This window comes from Hyperolius riggenbachi, chromosome 8, assembly GCF_040937935.1.
Source record: "Hyperolius riggenbachi isolate aHypRig1 chromosome 8, aHypRig1.pri, whole genome shotgun sequence".
Classification (NCBI taxonomy): Eukaryota; Metazoa; Chordata; class Amphibia; order Anura; family Hyperoliidae; genus Hyperolius; species Hyperolius riggenbachi.
In genome coordinates this window covers 260,409,945-260,430,284 of record NC_090653.1, presented here as the reverse complement: position 1 = coordinate 260,430,284, position 20,340 = coordinate 260,409,945, and the positions used below count along the sequence as shown (strand labels likewise).

Genomic DNA, 20,340 nt, shown 5'->3' with positions numbered 1-20,340 from the left:
GATACTGAGTGGAATCCATGCGTCCCTCAACTTTGACAAGATTCCCAGTCCCTGCACTGGCCACACAGCCCCGCAGCATGATGGAACCACCACCATATTTTACTGTAGGTAGCTGGTGTTTTTCTTGGAATGCTGTGTTTTTCCTCCATGCATAACGCCCATTGTTATGCCCAAATAACTCAATTTTAGTTTCATCAGTCCACAGCACCTTATTTCAAAATGAAGCTGGTTTGTCCAAATGTGCTTTAGCATACCTCAAGCAGCTCTGTTTGTGCTGTGGGCGGAGAAAAGGCTTCCTCTGCAATACTCTCGCATACAGCATCTCCTTGTGTAAAGTGTGCCGAATGGTTGAACGATGCACAGTGACTCCATCTGCAGCAAGATGATGTTGTAGGTCTTCGGTGCTTGTCTGTGGGTTGCCTCTGACTGTTCTCACCATTCTTCGCTTCTGTTTGAGATTTTTTTTTGTCTGCCACTTCGAGCCTTAACTTAAACTGAGCCTGTGGTCTTCCATTTCCACAATATGTTCCTAACTATGAAAACAGACGGCTGAAATTTCTGAGACAGCTTTCTGTATCCTTCCCCTAAACCATGATGGTGAACAAGGTTTGTCTTCAGGGCATTTGAGAGTTGTTTTGAGACCCCCATGTTTCTACTCTTCAGAGAGAATTAAAAGAGGTGAGAAACTCACAATTGACCCCCTTAAATACTCTTTTGTATAATTGGATTCACCTGTGTATGTAGGTCAGGGGTCACTAAGCTTACCAAGCCAATTTGAGTTCCAAAAATTAGTTATAAAGGTTTTGGAATCAATAAAATGACAACAGTGCCCAAATTTATGCACCTGCCTAATTTTATTTAAAACATTTTTGTGCACTTTCTGTAAATCCAATAAACATAATTTCACTTCTCAAATATCACTGTGTGTGTCTCCTATATGATATATTTATATTATATAAAATATGCTAGCAGGTCTCCTATGAACAAGCACTACTCCGTTGGAGGAGGACTCAGCTGGAAAACTATTATTGTCAACTATCCAAAAATTACCAGTCAGTCCTGCAAGTGCATGAAAAACTTAATACAGAAAAAATCCCCTACAGCAGCGGGTTTCCCAGACTTAAAATATTAAAAACACAATTAGAACCGGAGGGAGCGCTCCATCAAAAATATCCACCAGTCACCATTAGGTTAATGCCGACTGCAGTCGCCCAGCCTGAGCCTATGCAAACTGCGTCTGCCACCCATATGGTTAGACCGTGTGTGGACCCACCACCGACACACACCACTGAGGCCTCAATTTGTTGGACTGCAGCAACTTGCGATAACCTGTATCAGTTCTTGCAAAAGTCCTTGTACTAAAGTCCTGTGCCGTGGAATGGGCAACTGGTTGTCTCACCTGCAGCAACTTCACTGAAAAGTCCGTGTATACTTTCCACATATATCACAACTGCTCACTGTGATGTGTCAAAAACTGGTTCACCCTGTTTGTTATCGGTAAAGTCATTGACCTAGTGCTCAGGTCCTCAAAATTGAAGGGACCTCTGTCCTGGCCCTTATAACCATTCTAAATGTACATCTTGAAAACTTTTAATGCAACTTGTAGCAGTGGTTAATAAACACGACACCTTTCGTAAGTATGCAATACCGTTGATCCAGATTGGACTTGTTATCTTTAGTATTTGCTGTACCTCTACAAGCCCTGCAGGGCTGCAATCACTCACAGTTCCTAGATAGGTGTGCCTCCTGAGATGGATCCTTTTCTGCCTCGCCTCCGCCAGTCCGGCGTCACTTGCTGGCTGGTAACCACAGGGTTCCGGCTCGTAAGAGCGAGCTCCTGTACTGTGTTGCTCCAGCTACCGGCATCTAGCCTCTCTGCAGTCCTCGTCGTGTATAGCGTCCGGCGGCAGCTTGTGAACCCACTCCGGCGTCCGGAACGGGGGAGGGTCACGTGAACGCTCACTCCGGTTCTGACTCCTCCCACTGACGCGTTTCGCCCCACCCACGGGGCTTTCTCAAAGTGATAGAGGGTCAGGTCGTACTTGCTGGATAATCCTATTTAACCATTCACACAGAGGGCTGGGCCTCCCTGCTGAAAGTTAACTCTTCAATGACACCCACTACGCATACACATTATATTGGCCACACTGTCATTCGTATGGATGTCACTCTTCTTCTTTGCCATTGATTCCTAGAGCTGATTCTCCCCAAAGGGGCAGGTGCATGATTCAGAGAAACGTCAATAGATCACCCGAATCTGGATTTTATACAAAAATTATCACTTTGAACATAAACATGTTACAAAAAGATGTTTACAGGAAATATGCCAAATTCAGGTGTGAATTCAGACCATGTGTGATCTTTGTTCCAAGTCGATAGATCCAGGTAGCCTCTATCTTATAAAGATCGTTTTGGATGTCCCCTCCCCTGTTTGTGACTTTCTGCTTTATAATACCCTTAACACGAAGTCCTTTGGGTTTTCCACAGTGGAAGTCCTTGAAGTGCTGGCCCAGGGGGCTATCTTTATCTGCTTCTTCAATATTTGTTATGTGTTCTCCAATCCTTTTACCCAATTTCCTCTTGGTCTTGCCTATGTATAGAAGCCCGCAGGGGCACTCGATACAATAGACAACCCTCTCAGTTGCACAGGTTATCAAATCCCTAATTTCATATTGTCTGGTATTATTTGCATTTCTAAACATTTTGGTTCTTTCTGCATAACCACAGACTCTACAATTACCACAACTGAACATACCTCTCGTTTTTGGATAATCCTGTAACCAGGTTCCTCTCTTTTGACTATTATATTCTGATCAAACCAATTTATTTTTTAAATTTGGTGCTTTTCTTGCCGTCATAAACGGTCTATTCCCCACTAACTCTTTTATTCTCTCATCTAGCATCATCACATGCCAGTGTTTCTGAAGTAGTTCCTATAGGCTTGTCCAATGGGAACCGAAGGTAGTGATACATTTTAGGGGCTCTTTTTTATCGGGTTGTTTAATACTTCTTTTCTGTTTTATCACATCCAAAATTTCTGTTCTCTGTTTAGTCACCATTTTTTCCTTTTCTCTTTCTAATAAATCAGTGGGGTAACCTCTAGCCCGTAGTCTCCTTTGTAGGTCCCCTGCCTCACGTTCAAAGTCACCATCAACCGCGTAGTTCCGTCTCAATCTATAAAACTGTCCACCAGGTATGGCTTTTTTCTGACACGGGAGATGGTGACTCGTAAAATGAAGCAGGGTATTGCCAGCAGTTGGCTTTCTATATGTGCTTGTCAACAACCGGTCACCGCCTTTTCTAATTCTTAAATCCAAAAAGGAGATCTCCTCCTCATTCCACACATAGGTAAAGTTTAAATTCCTCTGGTTCTTGCCTAGTTGATCCACAAATGTATCAAGTGTTTCTTTTGTTCCCCGCCAGACCAGGACCACGTCGTCTATGTACCTCAGCCAGAGCCGCACATGCTCCTGGAAGAGGCACATAGGGTTCACATCCTGCCACTCCCACAGTCCCAAGTGGAGGCAAGCATACGCCGGAGCGCAGGATGCCCCCATCGGCGTGCCCCTGGCCTGGCGGTAATACCGTCCATTAAAAGCAAAGCAGTTATAGTTCAGTAAGAATTCTAGGGCCTCAACCACAAATTGATTATGGAGGGGTTAGTCAGGGAAGTGCTCCCTCAGGTAGAAAGCCACCGCTGCTATCCCGACTTCATGGGGTATGGAGGTATATAACCCCTCAACATCAATACTGGCCAGAAGATCATCTTTACCGATCGAAAAACCATCCAGTGCCGTCAAAACCTCGCCAGTATCTTTCACGTAAGATGGAAGGTCTTTCACCATTCCCTTAAGTTTTTCATCCAAAAATTTACCCAGGTTTAATATTCTAAATCTGGGAAACCCGCTGCTGTAGGGGATTTTTTCTGTATTAATAAAGTTTTTCATGCACCTGCAGGACTGACTGGTAATTTTTGGATAGTTTATATGATATATTTAACTGACATTTTTTATCGTGACTACCATGATCTATACAGGAAAATCATGATGATTAACAAGGTTGCCCAAATTTTCGCATCCCACTGTAATTCAGACTCCATATACCTCTCTCTTCTGACATCCTTAAAAAAAAATAAAAAAAATAATGAAATGCATGATATTCGTATTGAATTTGATAGTGAAAATATTGCTACCTTCTTTGGACCCAGTTCGAGTGCCATAACTTTCGTTAGCATGTCAAGACCTCCTTTGGTGGAACCTAACGAAAGGCAAAAAATAAATGTAAAACCACAGTATATCTACTGTATTTATATAGCGCCAACATCTTTCGCTGCGATGTACAGATTATATATTGTCTTGGCACTTAACTGTCCCTCAAGGGGCTCACAATCTCATATCAAAGCGAATTTCCCCATAAGAATTAATGGTAACCCAGGTGATTTGTTCCACAATCCAAAAACAGTTATAGTAATATAGTATAAAATAAAAATGTAAACAAGACTTTCACTATAATTAACAGAATCATTGCCCTCTGTTGGCTCGCCTCCCACCTTTTTTGTGTGTGTGGCTTTAACAAGGAACTTATCCAAGGACAGTTACGCTTGAGGATTTCATGCAGGGGTGTAGTAGCAATAGGGGTTGCAGAGGTTGCGACCGCATCAGGGCCCTTGGGCCAGAGGGGCCCTGAAGACCGCCCCCCCCTTAACTGCAGTATTAGCTCTCTATTGGTCCTGTGCTCATAATAATCACTGCTATAGATCATTTGAATAGTTGTAATCCTTAACAAACTGTTCCCCATCCCCTTCCTGCACCTCTGACACTGTAGTTGCCATTGGTAGGTTTTGGTGCGCCGTATCAATTGTTATTTATAGTGTGCTTGGGGGGCCCAATGTAAAACTTGCAACGGGGCCCATAGCTCCTTAACTACGCCACTGATTTCATGGAAATGTGAAGTGGAAGTCTTTACACTCAGATTAAGTACAATCCTGCAGCGCTAAAGGCAGAAAAACTAATCGGCTCAGTTGTGATGATGTGACGCATGTATACTATTTTCTGTACATAGAAGAGGGAGACCGCTACACTCACACAATCGTCCAAAAGGGAGCTGGGAGTTCCAAAGCCAGAAGTCCAAAGGTAATGATAAAAATCCCGCTGCACCAGATGGTAGGGCAAAGTGAAAAAATCTTTATTTCGTTAATCCATGTCAAATGTTACAGATAAAAGCTCACGCGTATCGGAGCAAGAGATGGCTCCTTAACCACTTGAGGACTACAGTCTTTCTAACCCTTAAAGAGTAACTGTCAGGCTGCAGAAGCTAATTTAAACCTCTATTCTCCTGTGTTAAACAGTTTAGACAGAAGCCAAAAGACATTACTAAAGATAAAAATCTCTCTTACATTTAATGTGTGCTTATCACCAAAAGCTAAGCTCCTAAGGAGGACGCAAGCCGCATTCCATACTGCAAAGCATTCTGGGGCCCTCCCCTCGGCTGCTAAGGAGAAGACGGGATCAAGTTTCAGCAGCTTCTAAACTCACAGCACAGATAAATCTCCGGGAAGATTACTCTGCAGGAGTCCGCTATTGTTCCTAGCCACATGGCTCATTAATATTCACTGCACACTGTGTTATTCTGTACGAGCTGTTCTGTGATCAGAAGCAGGCAGGACATGACGACACATTTGGCTTCACAAACATGGAACCTGCCATGGGCTGTCAGGAGCATCATTCTCTGCATATACTATATACAAATTCTGTGAAATCCAAACGTGGACAGTGAAATGCATATGTAATGTAAGTACAGCCAATCTTTAGCTACTGATATATGTGTTTATTTTCTCTGAGACCTTATACCTAACAGCTCCTCTTTAAGGACCAGGCACTTTTTTTCCACTCAGACCACTGCAGCTTTCACGGTTTATTGCTCGCTCATACAACCTACCACCTAAATGAATTTTGGCTCCTTTTCTTGTCACTAATAAAGCTTTCTTTTGGTGCTATTTGATTGCTCCTGCGATTTTTACTTTTTATTATATTCATCAAAAAAGACATGAATTTTGGCAAAAAAATGATTTTTTTAACTTTCTGTGCTGACAATTTTCAAATAAAGTAAAATTTCTGTATACATGCAGCGCGAAAAATGTGGACAAACATGTTTTTGATAAAAAAAAACCCATTCAGTGTATATTTATTGGTTTGGGTAAAAGTTATAGCGTTTACAAACTATGGTGCAAAAAGTGAATTTTCCCATTTTCAAGCATCTCTGACTTTTCTGACCCCCTGTCATGTTTCATGAGGGGCTAGAATTCCAGGATAGTATAAATACCCCCCAAATGACCCCATTTTGGAAAGAAGACATCCCAAAGTATTCACTGAGAGGCATAGTGAGTTCATAGAAGATATTATTTTTTGTCACAAGTAAGCGGAAAATGACACTTTGTGACAAAAAAAAGAAAAAAAAAAAGAATCCATTTCTTCTAACTTGCGACAAAAAAAAATGAAATCTGCCACGGACTCACCATGCCCCTCTCTGAATACCTTGAAGTGTCTACTTTCCAAAATGGGGTCATTTGTGGGGTGTGTTTACTGTCCTCGCATTTTGGGGGGTGCTAATTTGTAAGCACCCCTGTAAAGCCTAAAAGTGCTCATTGGACTTTGGGCCCCTTAGCGCAGTTAGGCTGCAAAAAAGTGCCACACATGTGGTATTGCCGTACTCAAGAGAAGTAGTAGAATGTGTTTTGGGGTGTATTTTTACACATACCCATGCTGGGTGGGAGAAATATCTCTGTAAATGACAATTTTTTCATTTTTTTTACACACAATTGTCCATTTACATAGAAATTTCTCCCACCCAGCATGGGTATGTGTAAAAATACACCCCAAAACACATTATACTACTTTTCCTGAGTACGGCGGTACCACATGTGTGACACTTTTTTGCAGCCTAGGTGCGCTAAGGGGCCCAACGTCCTATTCACGGGTCATTTTGAGGCATTTGTTTTCTAGACTACTCCTCGCGGTTTAGGGCCCCTAAAATGCCAGGGCAGTATAGGAACCCCACAAGTGACCCCATTTTAGAAAGAAGACACCCCAAGGTATTCCGTTAGGTGTATGGCGAGTTCATAGAAGATTTTATTTTTTGTCACAAGTTAGTGAAAAATGACACTTTGTGAAAAAAAACCAATAAAAAATCAATTTCCGCTAACTTTTGACAAAAAATAAAATCTTCTATGAACTCGTCATACACCTAACAGAATACCTTGGGGTGTCTTTTTTTCTAAAATGGGGTCACTTGTGGGGTTCCTATACCGCCCTGGCATTTTACGGGCCCAAAACCGTGAGTAGTCTGGAAACCAAATGTCTCAAAATGACTGTTCAGGGGTATAAGCATCTGCAAATTTTGATGACAGGTGGTCTATGAGGGGGCGAATTTTGTGGAACCGGTCATAAGCAGGGTGGCCTTTTAGATGACAGGTTGTATTGGGCCTGATCTGATGGATAGGAGTGCTAGGGGGGTGACAGGAGGTGATTGATGGGTGTCTCAGGGGGTGGTTAGAGGGGAAAATAGATGCAATCAATGCACTGGGGAGGTGATCGGAAGGGGGTCTGAAGGGGATCTGAGGGTTTGGCCGAGTGATCAGGAGCCCACACGGGGCAAATTAGGGCCTGATCTGATGGGTAGGTGTGCTAGGGGGTGACAGAAGGTGATTGATGGGTGTCTCAAGGTGTGATTAGAGGGGGGAATAGATGCAAGCAATGCACTGGCGAGGTGATCAGGGCTGGGGTCTGAGGGCATTCTGAGGGTGTGGGCGGGTGATTGAGTGCCCTAGGGGCAGATAGGGGTCTAATCTGATAGGTAGCAGTGACAGGGGGTGATTGATGGGTAATTAGTGGGTGTTTAGGGTAGAGAACAGATGTGAACACTGCACTTGGGAGGTGATCGGACGTCGGATCTGCGGGCGATCTATTGGTGTGGGTGGGTGTTCAGTTTGCCCGCAAGGGGCAGGTTAGGGGCTGATTGATGGGTGGCAGTGACAGGGGGTGATTGATGGGTGGCAGTGACAGGGGGTGATTGATGGGTGATTGACAGGTGATCAGTGGGTTATTACAGGGAAGGACAGATGTAAATAATGCCCTGGCGAATTGATAAGGGGGGCTCTGAGGGCAATCTGAGCGTGTAGGCGGGTGATTGGGTGCCCGCAAGGGGCAGATTAGGGTCTGATCTGATGGGTAACCGTGACAGGTGGTGATAGGGGGTGATTGATGGGTGATTGATGGGTAATTAGTGAGTGTTTAGAGGAGAGAATAGATGGAAACACTGCGCTTGGGTGGTGATCTGATGTCGGATCTGCGGGCGATCTATTGGTGTGGGTGGGTGATCAGTTTGCCCACAAGGGGCAGGTTAGGGGCTGATTGTTGGGTGGCAGTGACAGGGGGTGATTGATGGGTGATAGGTGATTGGCAGGTGATTGACAGGTGATCAGTGGGTTATTACATGGAAGGACAGATGTAATTAATGCACTGGTGAATTGATAAGGGGGGGGGGGGTCTGAGGGCAATCTGAGCGTGTGGGCGGGTGATTGGGTGCCCGCAAGGGGCAGCTTAGGGTCTGATCTGATAGGTAACAGTGACAGGTGGTGATAGGGGGTGATTGATGGGTGATTGATGGGTAATTAGTGGGTGTTTAGAGAAGATAACAGATGTAAACAATACATTTGGGAGGTAATCTGACGGCGGGTTTGCGGGCGATCTAATGGTGTGGGTGGGAGATCAGATTGCCCGCAAGGGGCAGGTTAGGGGCTGATTGTTGGGTGGCAGTGACAGGGGGTGATTGATGGGTGATAGGTGATTGGCAGGTGATTGACAGGTGATCAGTGGGTTATTACAGGGAAGAACAGATGTAATTAATGCACTGGCGAATTGATAAGGGGGGGTCAGAGGGCAATCTGAGCGTGTTGGCGGGTGATTGGGTGCCCGCAAGGGGCAGATTAGGGTCTGATCTGATAGGTAAAAGTGACAGGTGGTGATAGGGGGTGATTGATGGGTGATTGATGGGTAATTAGTGGGTGTTTAGAGGAGAGAATAGATGTAAACAATGGATTTGGGAGGTGATCTGATGTCGGATCTGCGGGCGATCTATTGGTGTGGGTGGGTGATCAGATTGCCCGCAAGGGGCAGGTTAGGGGCTGATTGTTGGGTGGCAGTGACAGGGGGTGATTGATGGGTGATTGATGGGTGATTGAAGGGTGATTGACAGGTTATCAGGGAAGATAGCTGCATACAGTACACAGGGGGGGGGGGGGTCTGGGGGGGGGGGGTCTGGGGAGAATCTGAGGGGTGGGGGGGGGTGATCAGGAGGGGGCAGGGGGCAGGGGGGGATATAAAAAAAAAATAGCGTTGACAGATAGTGACAGGGAGTGATTGATGGGTTATTAGGGGGGTGATTGGGTGCAAACAGGGGTCTGGGGGGTGGGCAGGGGGGGGTCTGAGGGGTGCTGTGGGCGATCAGTGGGCGGGGGGGGGCAGATCAGTGTGTTTGGGTGCAGACTAGGGTGGCTGCAGCCTGCCCTGGTGGTCCCTCGGACACTGGGACCACCAGGGCAGGAGGCAGCCTGTATAATACACTTTGTATACATTACAAAGTGTATTATACACTTTGTATGCGGCGATCGCGGGGTTAACATCCCGCCGGCGCTTCCGTATGGCCGGCGGGATGTTACGGCGGGTGGGCGGAGCCAGTTGCCGGGGGAAGCGCGCGTCATCAATGACGCGATCGCTCCCCCGGCATGCCTAAAGGACGCGCCGCCTGAAGGCGTATTGCGGTCCTTTAGGCATCCACTTTGCCGCCGCCCATGGGCTGTGGGCGGTCGGCAAGTGGTTAATCATAGCTTGCAAATACATATATTGCACAGGTTATATAGTATACAAAACCACACCCATATGGGTGCTCATCTTGGTCTTAAAGTTACAGACATCACAAATTAAAATGGTGTGAACCAATACATTGTACATAAAACTACATATAAAAACACATGCAAATCTATATATCTGGCCGCCGTATACATATGAACATATATATCATCATTAATCTTCCACAATTATTGATTTGCGACAGTGTGATGTGGATTTGCATGTGTTTTTATATGTAGTTTTATGTACAATGTATTGGTTCACACCATTTTAATTTGTGATGTCTGTAACTTTAAGACCAAGATGAGCACCCATATGGGTGTGGTTTTGTATACTATATAACCTGTGCAATATATGTATTTGCAAGCTATGATTAAGGAGCCATCTCTTGCTCCGATACGCGTGAGCTTTTATCTGTAACATTTGACATGGATTAACGAAATAAAGATTTTTTCACTTTGCCCTACCATCTGGTGCAGCGGGATTTTTATCATTACCTTTATACTATTTTCTCTTGTAAATCATGACGTTGATTGTATATCAAGTCAAAATTTCACAAAAATGTTTGCTTGTATTACAAAGCGCTCTTAAACCAAGTTACAATGACTGTATAGTCATATGTCTATGTATGTATCATGCTGTTTATGTATCTAGGGCCAATTTATGGTGAAGCCAATTAACTTATCTGTATGTTATTGGGAAGTGGGAGGAAACCTGAGTGTCCTGAGGAAACCCACAGACACGGGGAATACATACAAACTCCTTGCAGACAGTTCCCTGGCTGGGATTCCAACAGAGGACCCAGCGCTGCAAGGCTAGTAAGCTAACCACTACGCCACCATGCTGCCCGGTACGACTGTTACCTGCTCCAAACCCTCACTAGTGTTGAGCCGAAATTTTGCATTACTATAATTACGCCTGCGAAATTTGCTATTACGATGCGAAATTATGGTAGCGTAATTGCCATTAAAATCGTAATTGAAAATACCGTAAGCGTAATTTTCAATGCGTAATTTCACGTTTCGTCCATAACGTAATTTCGCGTTAAACCATAACGTAATTTGCGTTAAACCATAATGTAATTTCGCATTTCTTCGTAATTTCGTAATTACTTGTTAGCAGGGTTGCTCGCGAATTTTCGCCAAAGGCATTTTCGATGCGAAAATGCCATTTTTGGGGTCGCTTAATTTTCGCGAAATTTAGCTTATTTTTTTCGCGTTTTCGTCTGCATGGCGAATTGTGATGCAAAATATCACTACATGGCGAATTTTATATGCGAAATAGCACATGTAGACAGTACAAGGCCACATTTCGAAATTAACTGCTATATTCGTACAAACGTTTGCATGCAAGGCGAACGTAAATTCGCGATACTCCTCGTAATGCGAAAATTAACGCGAAGATATTCGCCGAACTTTTCGCTTCTCGAAGTCTCAAAAAACAACTCAGCATTCCGTAACGCGAAAACTACGCGAAAATTAACGCTTACAGTAATATGAACTATCGCGAAATTACGTTATGTAACTACGCTTACAAACGGTTGCATGCAAGGCAAACGTAATTTCGCGATACCCACTGTAATGCGAAAATTACGCTTACGCGGAATTTTGCGAAATCCTTCTTCATTACGATTACGTACTTACGGCCATAATCGTAATTACGCGAAAATCGTAATTAAGTCATTACGCTCATCTCTAACCCTCACATTTCAGACACCAATAAACAACGGCTACTGAATTGCTGTAGTTACAAGGCTAATAATAACAGTGTCTTGCTATGAGCCAGAGTTCAGCAACTCCACTTACAGACTAGTGCTGTGATAAAACGATGCATCAGTCTGAAAACCCCACCCCATTTCCAGCCTGAAGCAGATACTGGGCTTGTCTGATGGACAGTCACTTCTTCTAGGGGGCATTATTTAAATGTAAAGCAGGGTAACTGTTATGTGACCAGAGCCATGAACCTCATGCTAAGAGATGCTAATTCCTACTTGGCACATAAATATTTTAGATCACCTAACACCCCAGACCACTATAACCCCTTCAGGAAAAGGAGAACTTACAGTACACAGCGTAACCCTGGAGAGCCGCCTGGGAAGCCTGACTGGACACATTGACGATGGATCCGCCCACCCCGCGCTCAATCATCTGTCGCACTACAATCTGAAAGAAAGTATACAGGCGTGACTTGCAACCAAGCATGACTGGTCAACCGAAATCAGATGCAAAGAATATTCCTGTTCATTACAAATAAAGATTCAATTACTGTATATTACAATTTGATCTGAAGGGAAATTATTCCTGTAATAAGTAAACAAGACTTATTAATCATGTCTGGACATCTGATTGTTAAACCCTAGTGTACCAGCAGTCTCTGGCCCCTTATGGATTAGAGACTGCTGGTACCCGAAAACGGCGCTTGCCGATGAATTGCACATACCCGCTGCTCTAACATCGCCGCAAGCCCCTCTCTCTGCCGTCGCTATGACGACAGAGCTGTGTGAGCTGGTCAGGAGCCGCTCTCATTGGGTCCTGGCCGTGTGATCAATGTAAGCCAATGTGATTGGCTCACAGTGATCACGTGGTCAGGAGCCAATGAAATAGTCTCCTGACCTGCTCACAGAGCGAGTAAATTGCGGCAGGTGCAGAGCAGCAGTGGCGAGGAAGGTGAACTCTACGTCCTGTCAGAGCCACGCAACCACCTGCAGGATGTAGATTTACACCAACGCGGTCCTGAAGCTGTTAAACACTCAGGCCTGGGATCACATGAGCGTTCTCAGCTGCGCTGTGGGATTGCCGGTGATCCCAAAAAGCACTACGATGATGAAAAGTAAATGGTGGTAAAGCCACAAGTGCAATTGTCATTTGGCCAAATCATTTTAAGCAACTGCGCTTAAATGCAAAAGATAGAAGCGCTGCAAAATCGCTTTTCAAAAGTGTTTTTGCAGCAACTTTGTGAGCGATTTTGTGTGTTAAATAAAGTTTTAAGTACCAGCTGGATCACCCGATGTCAATTTCTGCCACCTTCTGCGCTTAGCAGTATCTCATGGTTTTCTTTTATATTTAAACATTCACAAAGTAAGTTGAATGTTTTACTGTCTCTAATCAGTGGCAGCCTATTAAGTGTCCCAGAGTGAAAATACATGAACTATTAACCTTGTCCTATCTCTCCCCTGTCCTCAGAAGTTGCATTCTGCCAAGAAAACTTTTATGGCTGTAATGACAAGGTACAGACAAGACAGAAGCTGTCACTTCTATGTCTAAAAAATTAACTCTTTTAGGCAGTAAAAAAAATCAAGTAAAACAGCCTGGTTATTGATATGTTTTGTACTGTACATACGCATTTATCTCATCATGTCACCTTGGGGTACAGTTTAAAGAATTTATAGACTAAAGTAGTGTTTTGACTTTAGCAGTCTACATGTAGTATTCTTCTATACCCTTTCTCACATATTGGGACGTACGCAGGGCCGGATTTCTGCGAAGGCCACAAAGGCCATGGCCTAGGGCGGTAATATCCAGAAGGGTGCAGGACGTGGAGAGATAACAGGTCACATGTCAAAGAAAATCACTTCTGCTTTGCTCTATTCTGCCTGAATTCCAGAGATCCCTGTCCTAGCGCCCGCACGATTGGTCGCCGCCTGATCGAGGTCTGAGTGAGGCAAGGAGGGAGGGGGGGGAGCAGCGGCGGCGGCCACAGGGACGGCCTGGCGCCCCCCCCCCCCCAATCTGTCACTCATCGGCGCCCCATTCAGCAGAACCGGCTGAACGGGGCAAGAAACGGCCCTGGCTGTGTGCCCTAACATCTTGTATACAGGAAGAAAGTCTGAAGATGGCTCATTAGCCAAAGGCTCACTGTTTTCTTTTGGTTAGCCAATAAATATTATCATTCTATTACAGAACTTAAAAACTTCCTGCTGACTGATTTTAAGATCTGTCTTAACTTGCCCCAAGTGCTAAATTGTCACAGTGTAAAGTACACCTGAGCTTATGCTAGGTACACATGATGCAATTTTCTGACAGATTTACTGTCAGATCGACTATTTCCAACATGTCTGATCTGCTATCCGATGGATTTTCTGAATGATTTTTTCATAGAAATGAACGGAAAAATCGATTGAAAAATTGATCGGAAATCAGATCAGACATGTTGGAAATAATCGATCTGACAGTAAGTCTGTCAGAATTGCATTGTGTGTACCCAGCATTATACTACATCTATGCCAGCGTGTGTAGTTTGGGATCCTTCTACTTACCTGGTCTGTGTTTTATACAGGCTTCTCTCCATTGCGCTGCATTATCACCTGTTTGTGACTGACTGAAGCAAGTCTCACAGAGGACAAAGAAGCAGTGCATACTCTGTCCTCTCTGGCCTCTTGTAATTTTGCACTCCTGTATGCATGTGCACAGCAGCCGAGGCTGGGAGTGTTATCGGTATGCGTACTTGACAAGTGCTGCTCATACTTGAGCGTCATTTCTGAATTATGCAAGCCTAGAACACTATTGGCTGCTGTGCATCCAGGCAGGAGTGCAAAACTACATGGAGTGGCCAGAGCATGCATTGCTTCTTTGTTGAATAGGGGGGCAAAGCAGCAAAAAAAGGAGGGGAGCCCATTTGACTCAGTGATCACTAGTTAGAGTTGGACAGAATTGGGGGGGAGGGGGGCGTTTGGTGAGAGCCGGCCTAGGGCGCTGAAAAGTGGAAATCCGGCCCTGGGCCACGTACGCTAAAAAGAAGTTCAATGATATTGGTCTGGATGGACGGATGCATGCACTGAATTCTGCGATTATCACCGACTGGAGGGCTGTAAGAGCCTGATAACTTGTTTCTGCGCGGTGAGAGCGGAAAAAAGGGCAAAGGAGCCCTTACGGAAAAACTGCCTATTGTAAAAGCCGCGATTTGCGTCAGCGGAAGGAAATTTGGGCACCTCCCGTTGTCCAAATATACATTCTTTATCGCAAATTGTGCCTTTCACAATGGCCGCGATATGCAGCAAGCAAGAAAAATGTTGGGCGCCTGGAGGCACCTGAGTGGCAGCAGTGAAAATAAATTTTGGAGCCTTCGGGCACTGAAATGTACCTTGCGTGCCGCATATCATGGCTTTGCAGCAGAGGGGCGGTTAAGGTTTGGAGGGGTAGGTTTAGGTGCTCCCAGGAGGGGGGGTTAGAGTTTGGCACGGGGGGGGGGGGGTGTCTTAGGGTTATGCACCACCGGGGGGGGGGGCGAGATGTTATGGTTAGGCATAATTAGAGGGGGGGTTCGGTTTAGCCATAGTAAAATATCAGTAAACATTACCGATATTTTACTATTGGAATCCAGCAGTAGACTATCGCCATTTGCAGCGAAATTCTACTAGTTAGTCCACAGGTGTTGAACTCAGAGGCGTATCTAGAGGGGTGCAGGCATGGCTTGTGCCACGGGCGCCACAGCTCCATGGGCACCATTCCTGCCCCAGTGCTGCACCGCCATGCCTGCCCCCATGCCTCCCTGTCACTCAGATCAGATTAATTATGTTATCTGGGGAACATGGCTGCTTAACTGCATGTAGGGCACACTTGCTTAGTGTTAGAAAACAGTGTCAGAGAGTGAATAACAAGAGATAACTCCCAAAAAAGTAACATCAGCAATAGTCTGAGCCAAAACACGCAAGCAACCATAACACATGTACGCGAGAAAATACAGTTTTTAGAGGGGTAAGGGGCTCTGACTCGGGGGATAGGGGGGGGGGGGGGGTTGGGGCGCGCAAGGTCAGTGTTTGCCATAGGCACTATTTTAATCAGATACGCCCCTGGTTGAACTCCAGGCCTGGAGGGCCAGATCCATGCCAGCGTTTAGGGTGGACTGAGAAAGAGGAATGTGTTCTACCTGATGGACCCCACCTTTCCTGATTCAGATCCATCAATTCATTTGAGCTGTGCCAAAAATGTGTGAGGATCTCGGCCCTCGACCGGTTTGACATACCTGTACTAGTGGCAATCCCCTGAGCCCTTTCTTCCAGGCGCCTTTTTTTTCATGTACGCTCTGTGCGGTGAGACCCCTGTAAATAGGACGACATTCTCTTGTTTATCCTACCTGTGACACCAGAAGCGCCGCTCTCACATTCACCGCAAAGCTCCTACATAAGAAAGAAAAGTATCATCAATAAAAGAGTCACTGATAATAATCCGAGACAAGGGTGGGGAAAAAATATTTTAAAAAAATAATTGGCAGTGCTCCTAATAAGGGTGCAACTGAAATGAAACCAACAGAGGTGTGCAGCGCCCTCTAGGGACTAAAATACACACCTTGAATACAAATCAGATGCAAAACTATGCCAGTTGGCCAAGCTAAATTGGATGTGTGTAACAGGCTTTAGGGAATCAACCAAAAATAAGCATCTATAAATCTAAATATTTTATCAACTTTTTTCACCTTTAATTAAGTTGCAATCTCTGCTATAGTAAAAACCATATTAGGCATGGAAGCCACTACAAATCGCTAATCGCAATAGCTAGCGACTTGTATGAGCGTTTTGTAAGTGATTTCATAAGCTTTTTTCTGGCTAGGTAGAGATTTTAAAAAGTGTAAGCGTATTGCCAGCAATTGTTTAGCGATTATCGTTTTTAATTCTGATTGGTCCTTTCAATTAATTTTAATTTGTTTACAGTGTGCAGTAATTTTAAACCGCTATCCATTAACATTAGCTGGGCGTTTAGGGAAATCGCTAGCTGTTTGAATTGCTCCCTAAACGCTCAGAAAATCGCTCTAGTGGGTTTGAGCCCTTACTGGTTTCTGGGAGTCGTGGGTAGGCATGGTCAATGAGATGCAAATAATTTTAAGTTGATGCAGGATTATGCAAATTTAGTATGCAAATATATGCAGCTTGAAAATGGACCAATCAAATTTTACCTCAGCAGGATTTGGTTGGTTCATTTGCTGCACCAACTTGAAATAATGTTTATCTCATTGACCGTCGCTAGTCATGGGTTCTTTCCCTATATGCGTTTACCTTGATCCTCACCCACCCTCCTGTGCCCCTGGTCACAAGCCAAGCAGCCTGTGTGTCTCAGATGCAGTAGAAATGACAATGACATGAATGGTGTACAGTGTAGTAAGACTCGCCTGTCAAATGATTCCTGAGTGACCTCCAGAAATGGCTCAATGATGGCGATGCCTGCATTATTTACCAGGAGGTCCACCGGGCCGAGAGATTTCAGGGCAGCCTCGGTGGCCGACCAGTCCCCCAAATCCACACATATCGTCTCCACGCTGGGGCACTGTGAGGAGAAAAGAAAAAAAAAATCACACTCTGGAAATCAGATATGGAATTGTGGCTGGAAGATTTCCTGAAACGCAAAGAGCTAGAGATACATTTAGACGAGTTTGAAACATGGTGCGGTGGGATTGTCCTCCAGTAGGAGAGCCCGGGCAGGACAATAACACCGCACCACGTCCCCTTGCACATTACTCTGCAGCACAGTGCACTGACAGTAATATGCATAGCTCCGCCCCCGAACAGTGCCGTGCTCACAGCTGGACAGGAAGTACGTCACTGTTTTTTCAGTCAGCAACTATAGGCGGAATAGACTTTTCATGGTGTACCGTGCAAGAGTTTAGTTCCGCTTTAATTCTCATATCTGAGGAGGGTGGAGGGACTTAGACCAGGTTAGCTAAGGCCACATACACACATCAGACCATAGTCTTTGGAAAATGAAAGATCACAGACCAATTTTACCCCCTTCCATGTAGTATGAGAGCCATACCTTCACAGTCTATTCTATGGAGCTGCACTCCCCATCAGATAAAAATCTTTGCAAGATGCTGCACACAAAGATGCTGTACACAAGCAACAGATCAGTATCTGAAAAAGATCTGTTCCTGTAAAATGCATTCATACTCTATGATATCTGCAGATACACACCTTGTTTAACTGACATTCATCTGCAGATCAGATCCACCAGGATGGATCTTCAGATCTGCAGATGATTGTCCGTTAAACAAGGGGTGTATGAGGATCTGCAGATATATCATAGACTATGAATGCATTTTGCAGGAACAGATCTTTTGCAGCATCTTTGTGTGCAGCATCTTGCAAAGATTTCTATCTGATGGGGAGTTCAGCTCAATAGAATAGACTGTGTAGGTATGGCTCTCATACTACATGGAAGGGGGTAAAATTGGTCTGTAATCTTTCATTTTCCAAAGACTATGGTCTGATGTGTGTATTAGAGTTGGGCCGAACGGTTCGCCTGCAAACGGTTCCATGCGAACTTCCGTGGTTCGCGTTCGCGTCCCGCAGGCGAACCTTTGCGGAAGTTCGGTTCACCCCATAATGCACATGGAGGGTCAACTTTGACCCTCTACATCACAGTCAGCAGGCCCAGTGTAGCCAATTAGGCTACACTAGCCCCTGGAGCCCCACCCCCCTTATATAAGGCAGGCAGCGGCGGCCATTACGGTCACTCGAGTGCCTGCATTAGTGAGAGTAGGGCGAGCTGCTGCAGACTGTCTCTCATAGGGAAAGATTAGTTAGGCTTAGCTTGTTCCTGGCTGCATACCTGTTCTGTGAACCCAACACTGCATACCTGTTCTGTGAACCCACCACTGCATACCTGTACTGTGAACCCACCACTGCATACCTGTTCTGTGAACCCAACACTGCATACCTGTTCTGTGAACCCACCACTGCATACCTGTTCTGTGAACCCACCACTGCATACCAGTACTGTGTTCAGTGAACTTGCCACTGCATACCTGTTCTGTTCAGTGGACCCGCCACTGTATACCTGTTCAGTGAACCCGCCACTGCATACCTGTTGTGTTCAGTGAACCTGCCACTGCATACCTGTTCTGTGAACCCGCCACTGCATACCTGTTCTGTTCAGTGGACCCGCCACTGTATACCTGTTCTGTTCAGTGAACACGCCACTGTATACCTGTTCAGTGAACCCGCCACTGCATACCTGTTCTGTTCAGTGAACCTGCCACTGCATACCTGTTCTGTGAACCCGCCACTGTATACCTGTACTGTTCAGTGAACCCGCCACTGCATACCTGTTCTGTTCAGTGGACCCGCTACTGTATACCTGTTCTGTTCAGTGAACCCGCCACTGTATACCTGTACTGTTCAGTGAACCCGCCACTGCATACCTGTTCTGTTCAGTGGAGCCGCTACTGTATACCGGTTCTGTTCAGTGAACCCGCCACTGCATACCTGTTGTGTTCAGTGAACCCGCCACTGCATACCTGTTGTGTTCAGTGAACCTGCCACTGCATACCTGTTCTGTGAACCCGCCACTGTATACCTGTACTGTTCAGTGAACCTGCCACTGCATACCTGTTCTGTGAACCCGCCACTGTATACCTGTACTGTTCAGTGAACCCGCCACTGCATACCTGTTGTGTTCAGTGAACCTGCCACTGTATACCTGTTCTGTTCAGTGAACCCGCCACTGTATACCTGTTCAGTGAACCCGCCACTGCATACCTGTTCTGTTCAGTGAACCTGCCACTGCATACCTGTTCTGTGAACCCGCCACTGTATACCTGTACTGTTCAGTGAACCCGCCACTGCATACCTGTTGTGTTCAGTGAACCTGCCACTGCATACCTGTTCTGTGAACCCGCCCCTGCATACCTGTTCTGTTCAGTGGACCCGCCACTGTATACCTGTTCTGTTCAGTGAACACGCCACTGTATACCTGTTCAGTGAACCCGCCACTGCATACCTGTTCTGTTCAGTGAACCTGCCACTGCATACCTGTTCTGTGAACCCGCCACTGTATACCTGTACTGTTCAGTGAACCCGCCACTGCATACCTGTTCTGTTCAGTGGACCCGCTACTGTATACCTGTTCTGTTCAGTGAACCCGCCACTGTATACCTGTACTGTTCAGTGAACCCGCCACTGCATACCTGTTCTGTTCAGTGGAGCCGCTACTGTATACCGGTTCTGTTCAGTGAACCCGCCACTGCATACCTGTTGTGTTCAGTGAACCCGCCACTGTATACCTGTACTGTTCAGTGAACCCGCCACTGCATACCTGTACTGTTCAGTGAACCCGCCACTGCATACCTGTTGTGTTCAGTGAACCCGCCACTGCATACCTGTTCTGTTCAGTGAACCTGCCACTGCATACCTGTTCTGTGAACCCGCCACTGTATACCTGACCTGTTCTGTGAACCCGCCACTGCATACCTGTTGTGTTCAGTGAACCTGCCACTGCATACCTGTTGTGTGAACCCGCCACTGTATACCTGTTCTGTTCAGTGAACCCACCGCATCAGTGCGCATACCTGTGCAGTTAAGTGAACCCACCTACCTACGTGAGTGCACGCAGTGTGATATACCACTCCGTGCATACCCGATATGGACAAAACAGGTAGAGGAAGAGGTAGTGCCAGAGCCAGAGGAAGGCCACCCGGCAGGTCTGCGCGAGGTCGTGTAAATGTAATT

General features: G+C 45.6%; 1 protein-coding gene across 1 annotated transcript in view; it reads right to left on the bottom strand.

Annotated features, from left to right (window-relative positions):
* The window catches only part of LOC137528543 (L-xylulose reductase-like), a 41,002-nt gene that overhangs the window by 13,226 nt on the left and 7,436 nt on the right, over nucleotides 1–20,340 (bottom strand). Inside the window, exons 3-6 of the mRNA XM_068249873.1 lie at nucleotides 17,007–17,161; nucleotides 15,978–16,020; nucleotides 11,968–12,067; nucleotides 4,193–4,257 (exon numbers count right to left, since the gene is read on the bottom strand). Coding sequence (XP_068105974.1) covers nucleotides 4,193–4,257; nucleotides 11,968–12,067; nucleotides 15,978–16,020; nucleotides 17,007–17,161 — 363 coding nt within the window. The remainder of the gene's footprint in view (nucleotides 1–4,192; nucleotides 4,258–11,967; nucleotides 12,068–15,977; nucleotides 16,021–17,006; nucleotides 17,162–20,340) is intronic.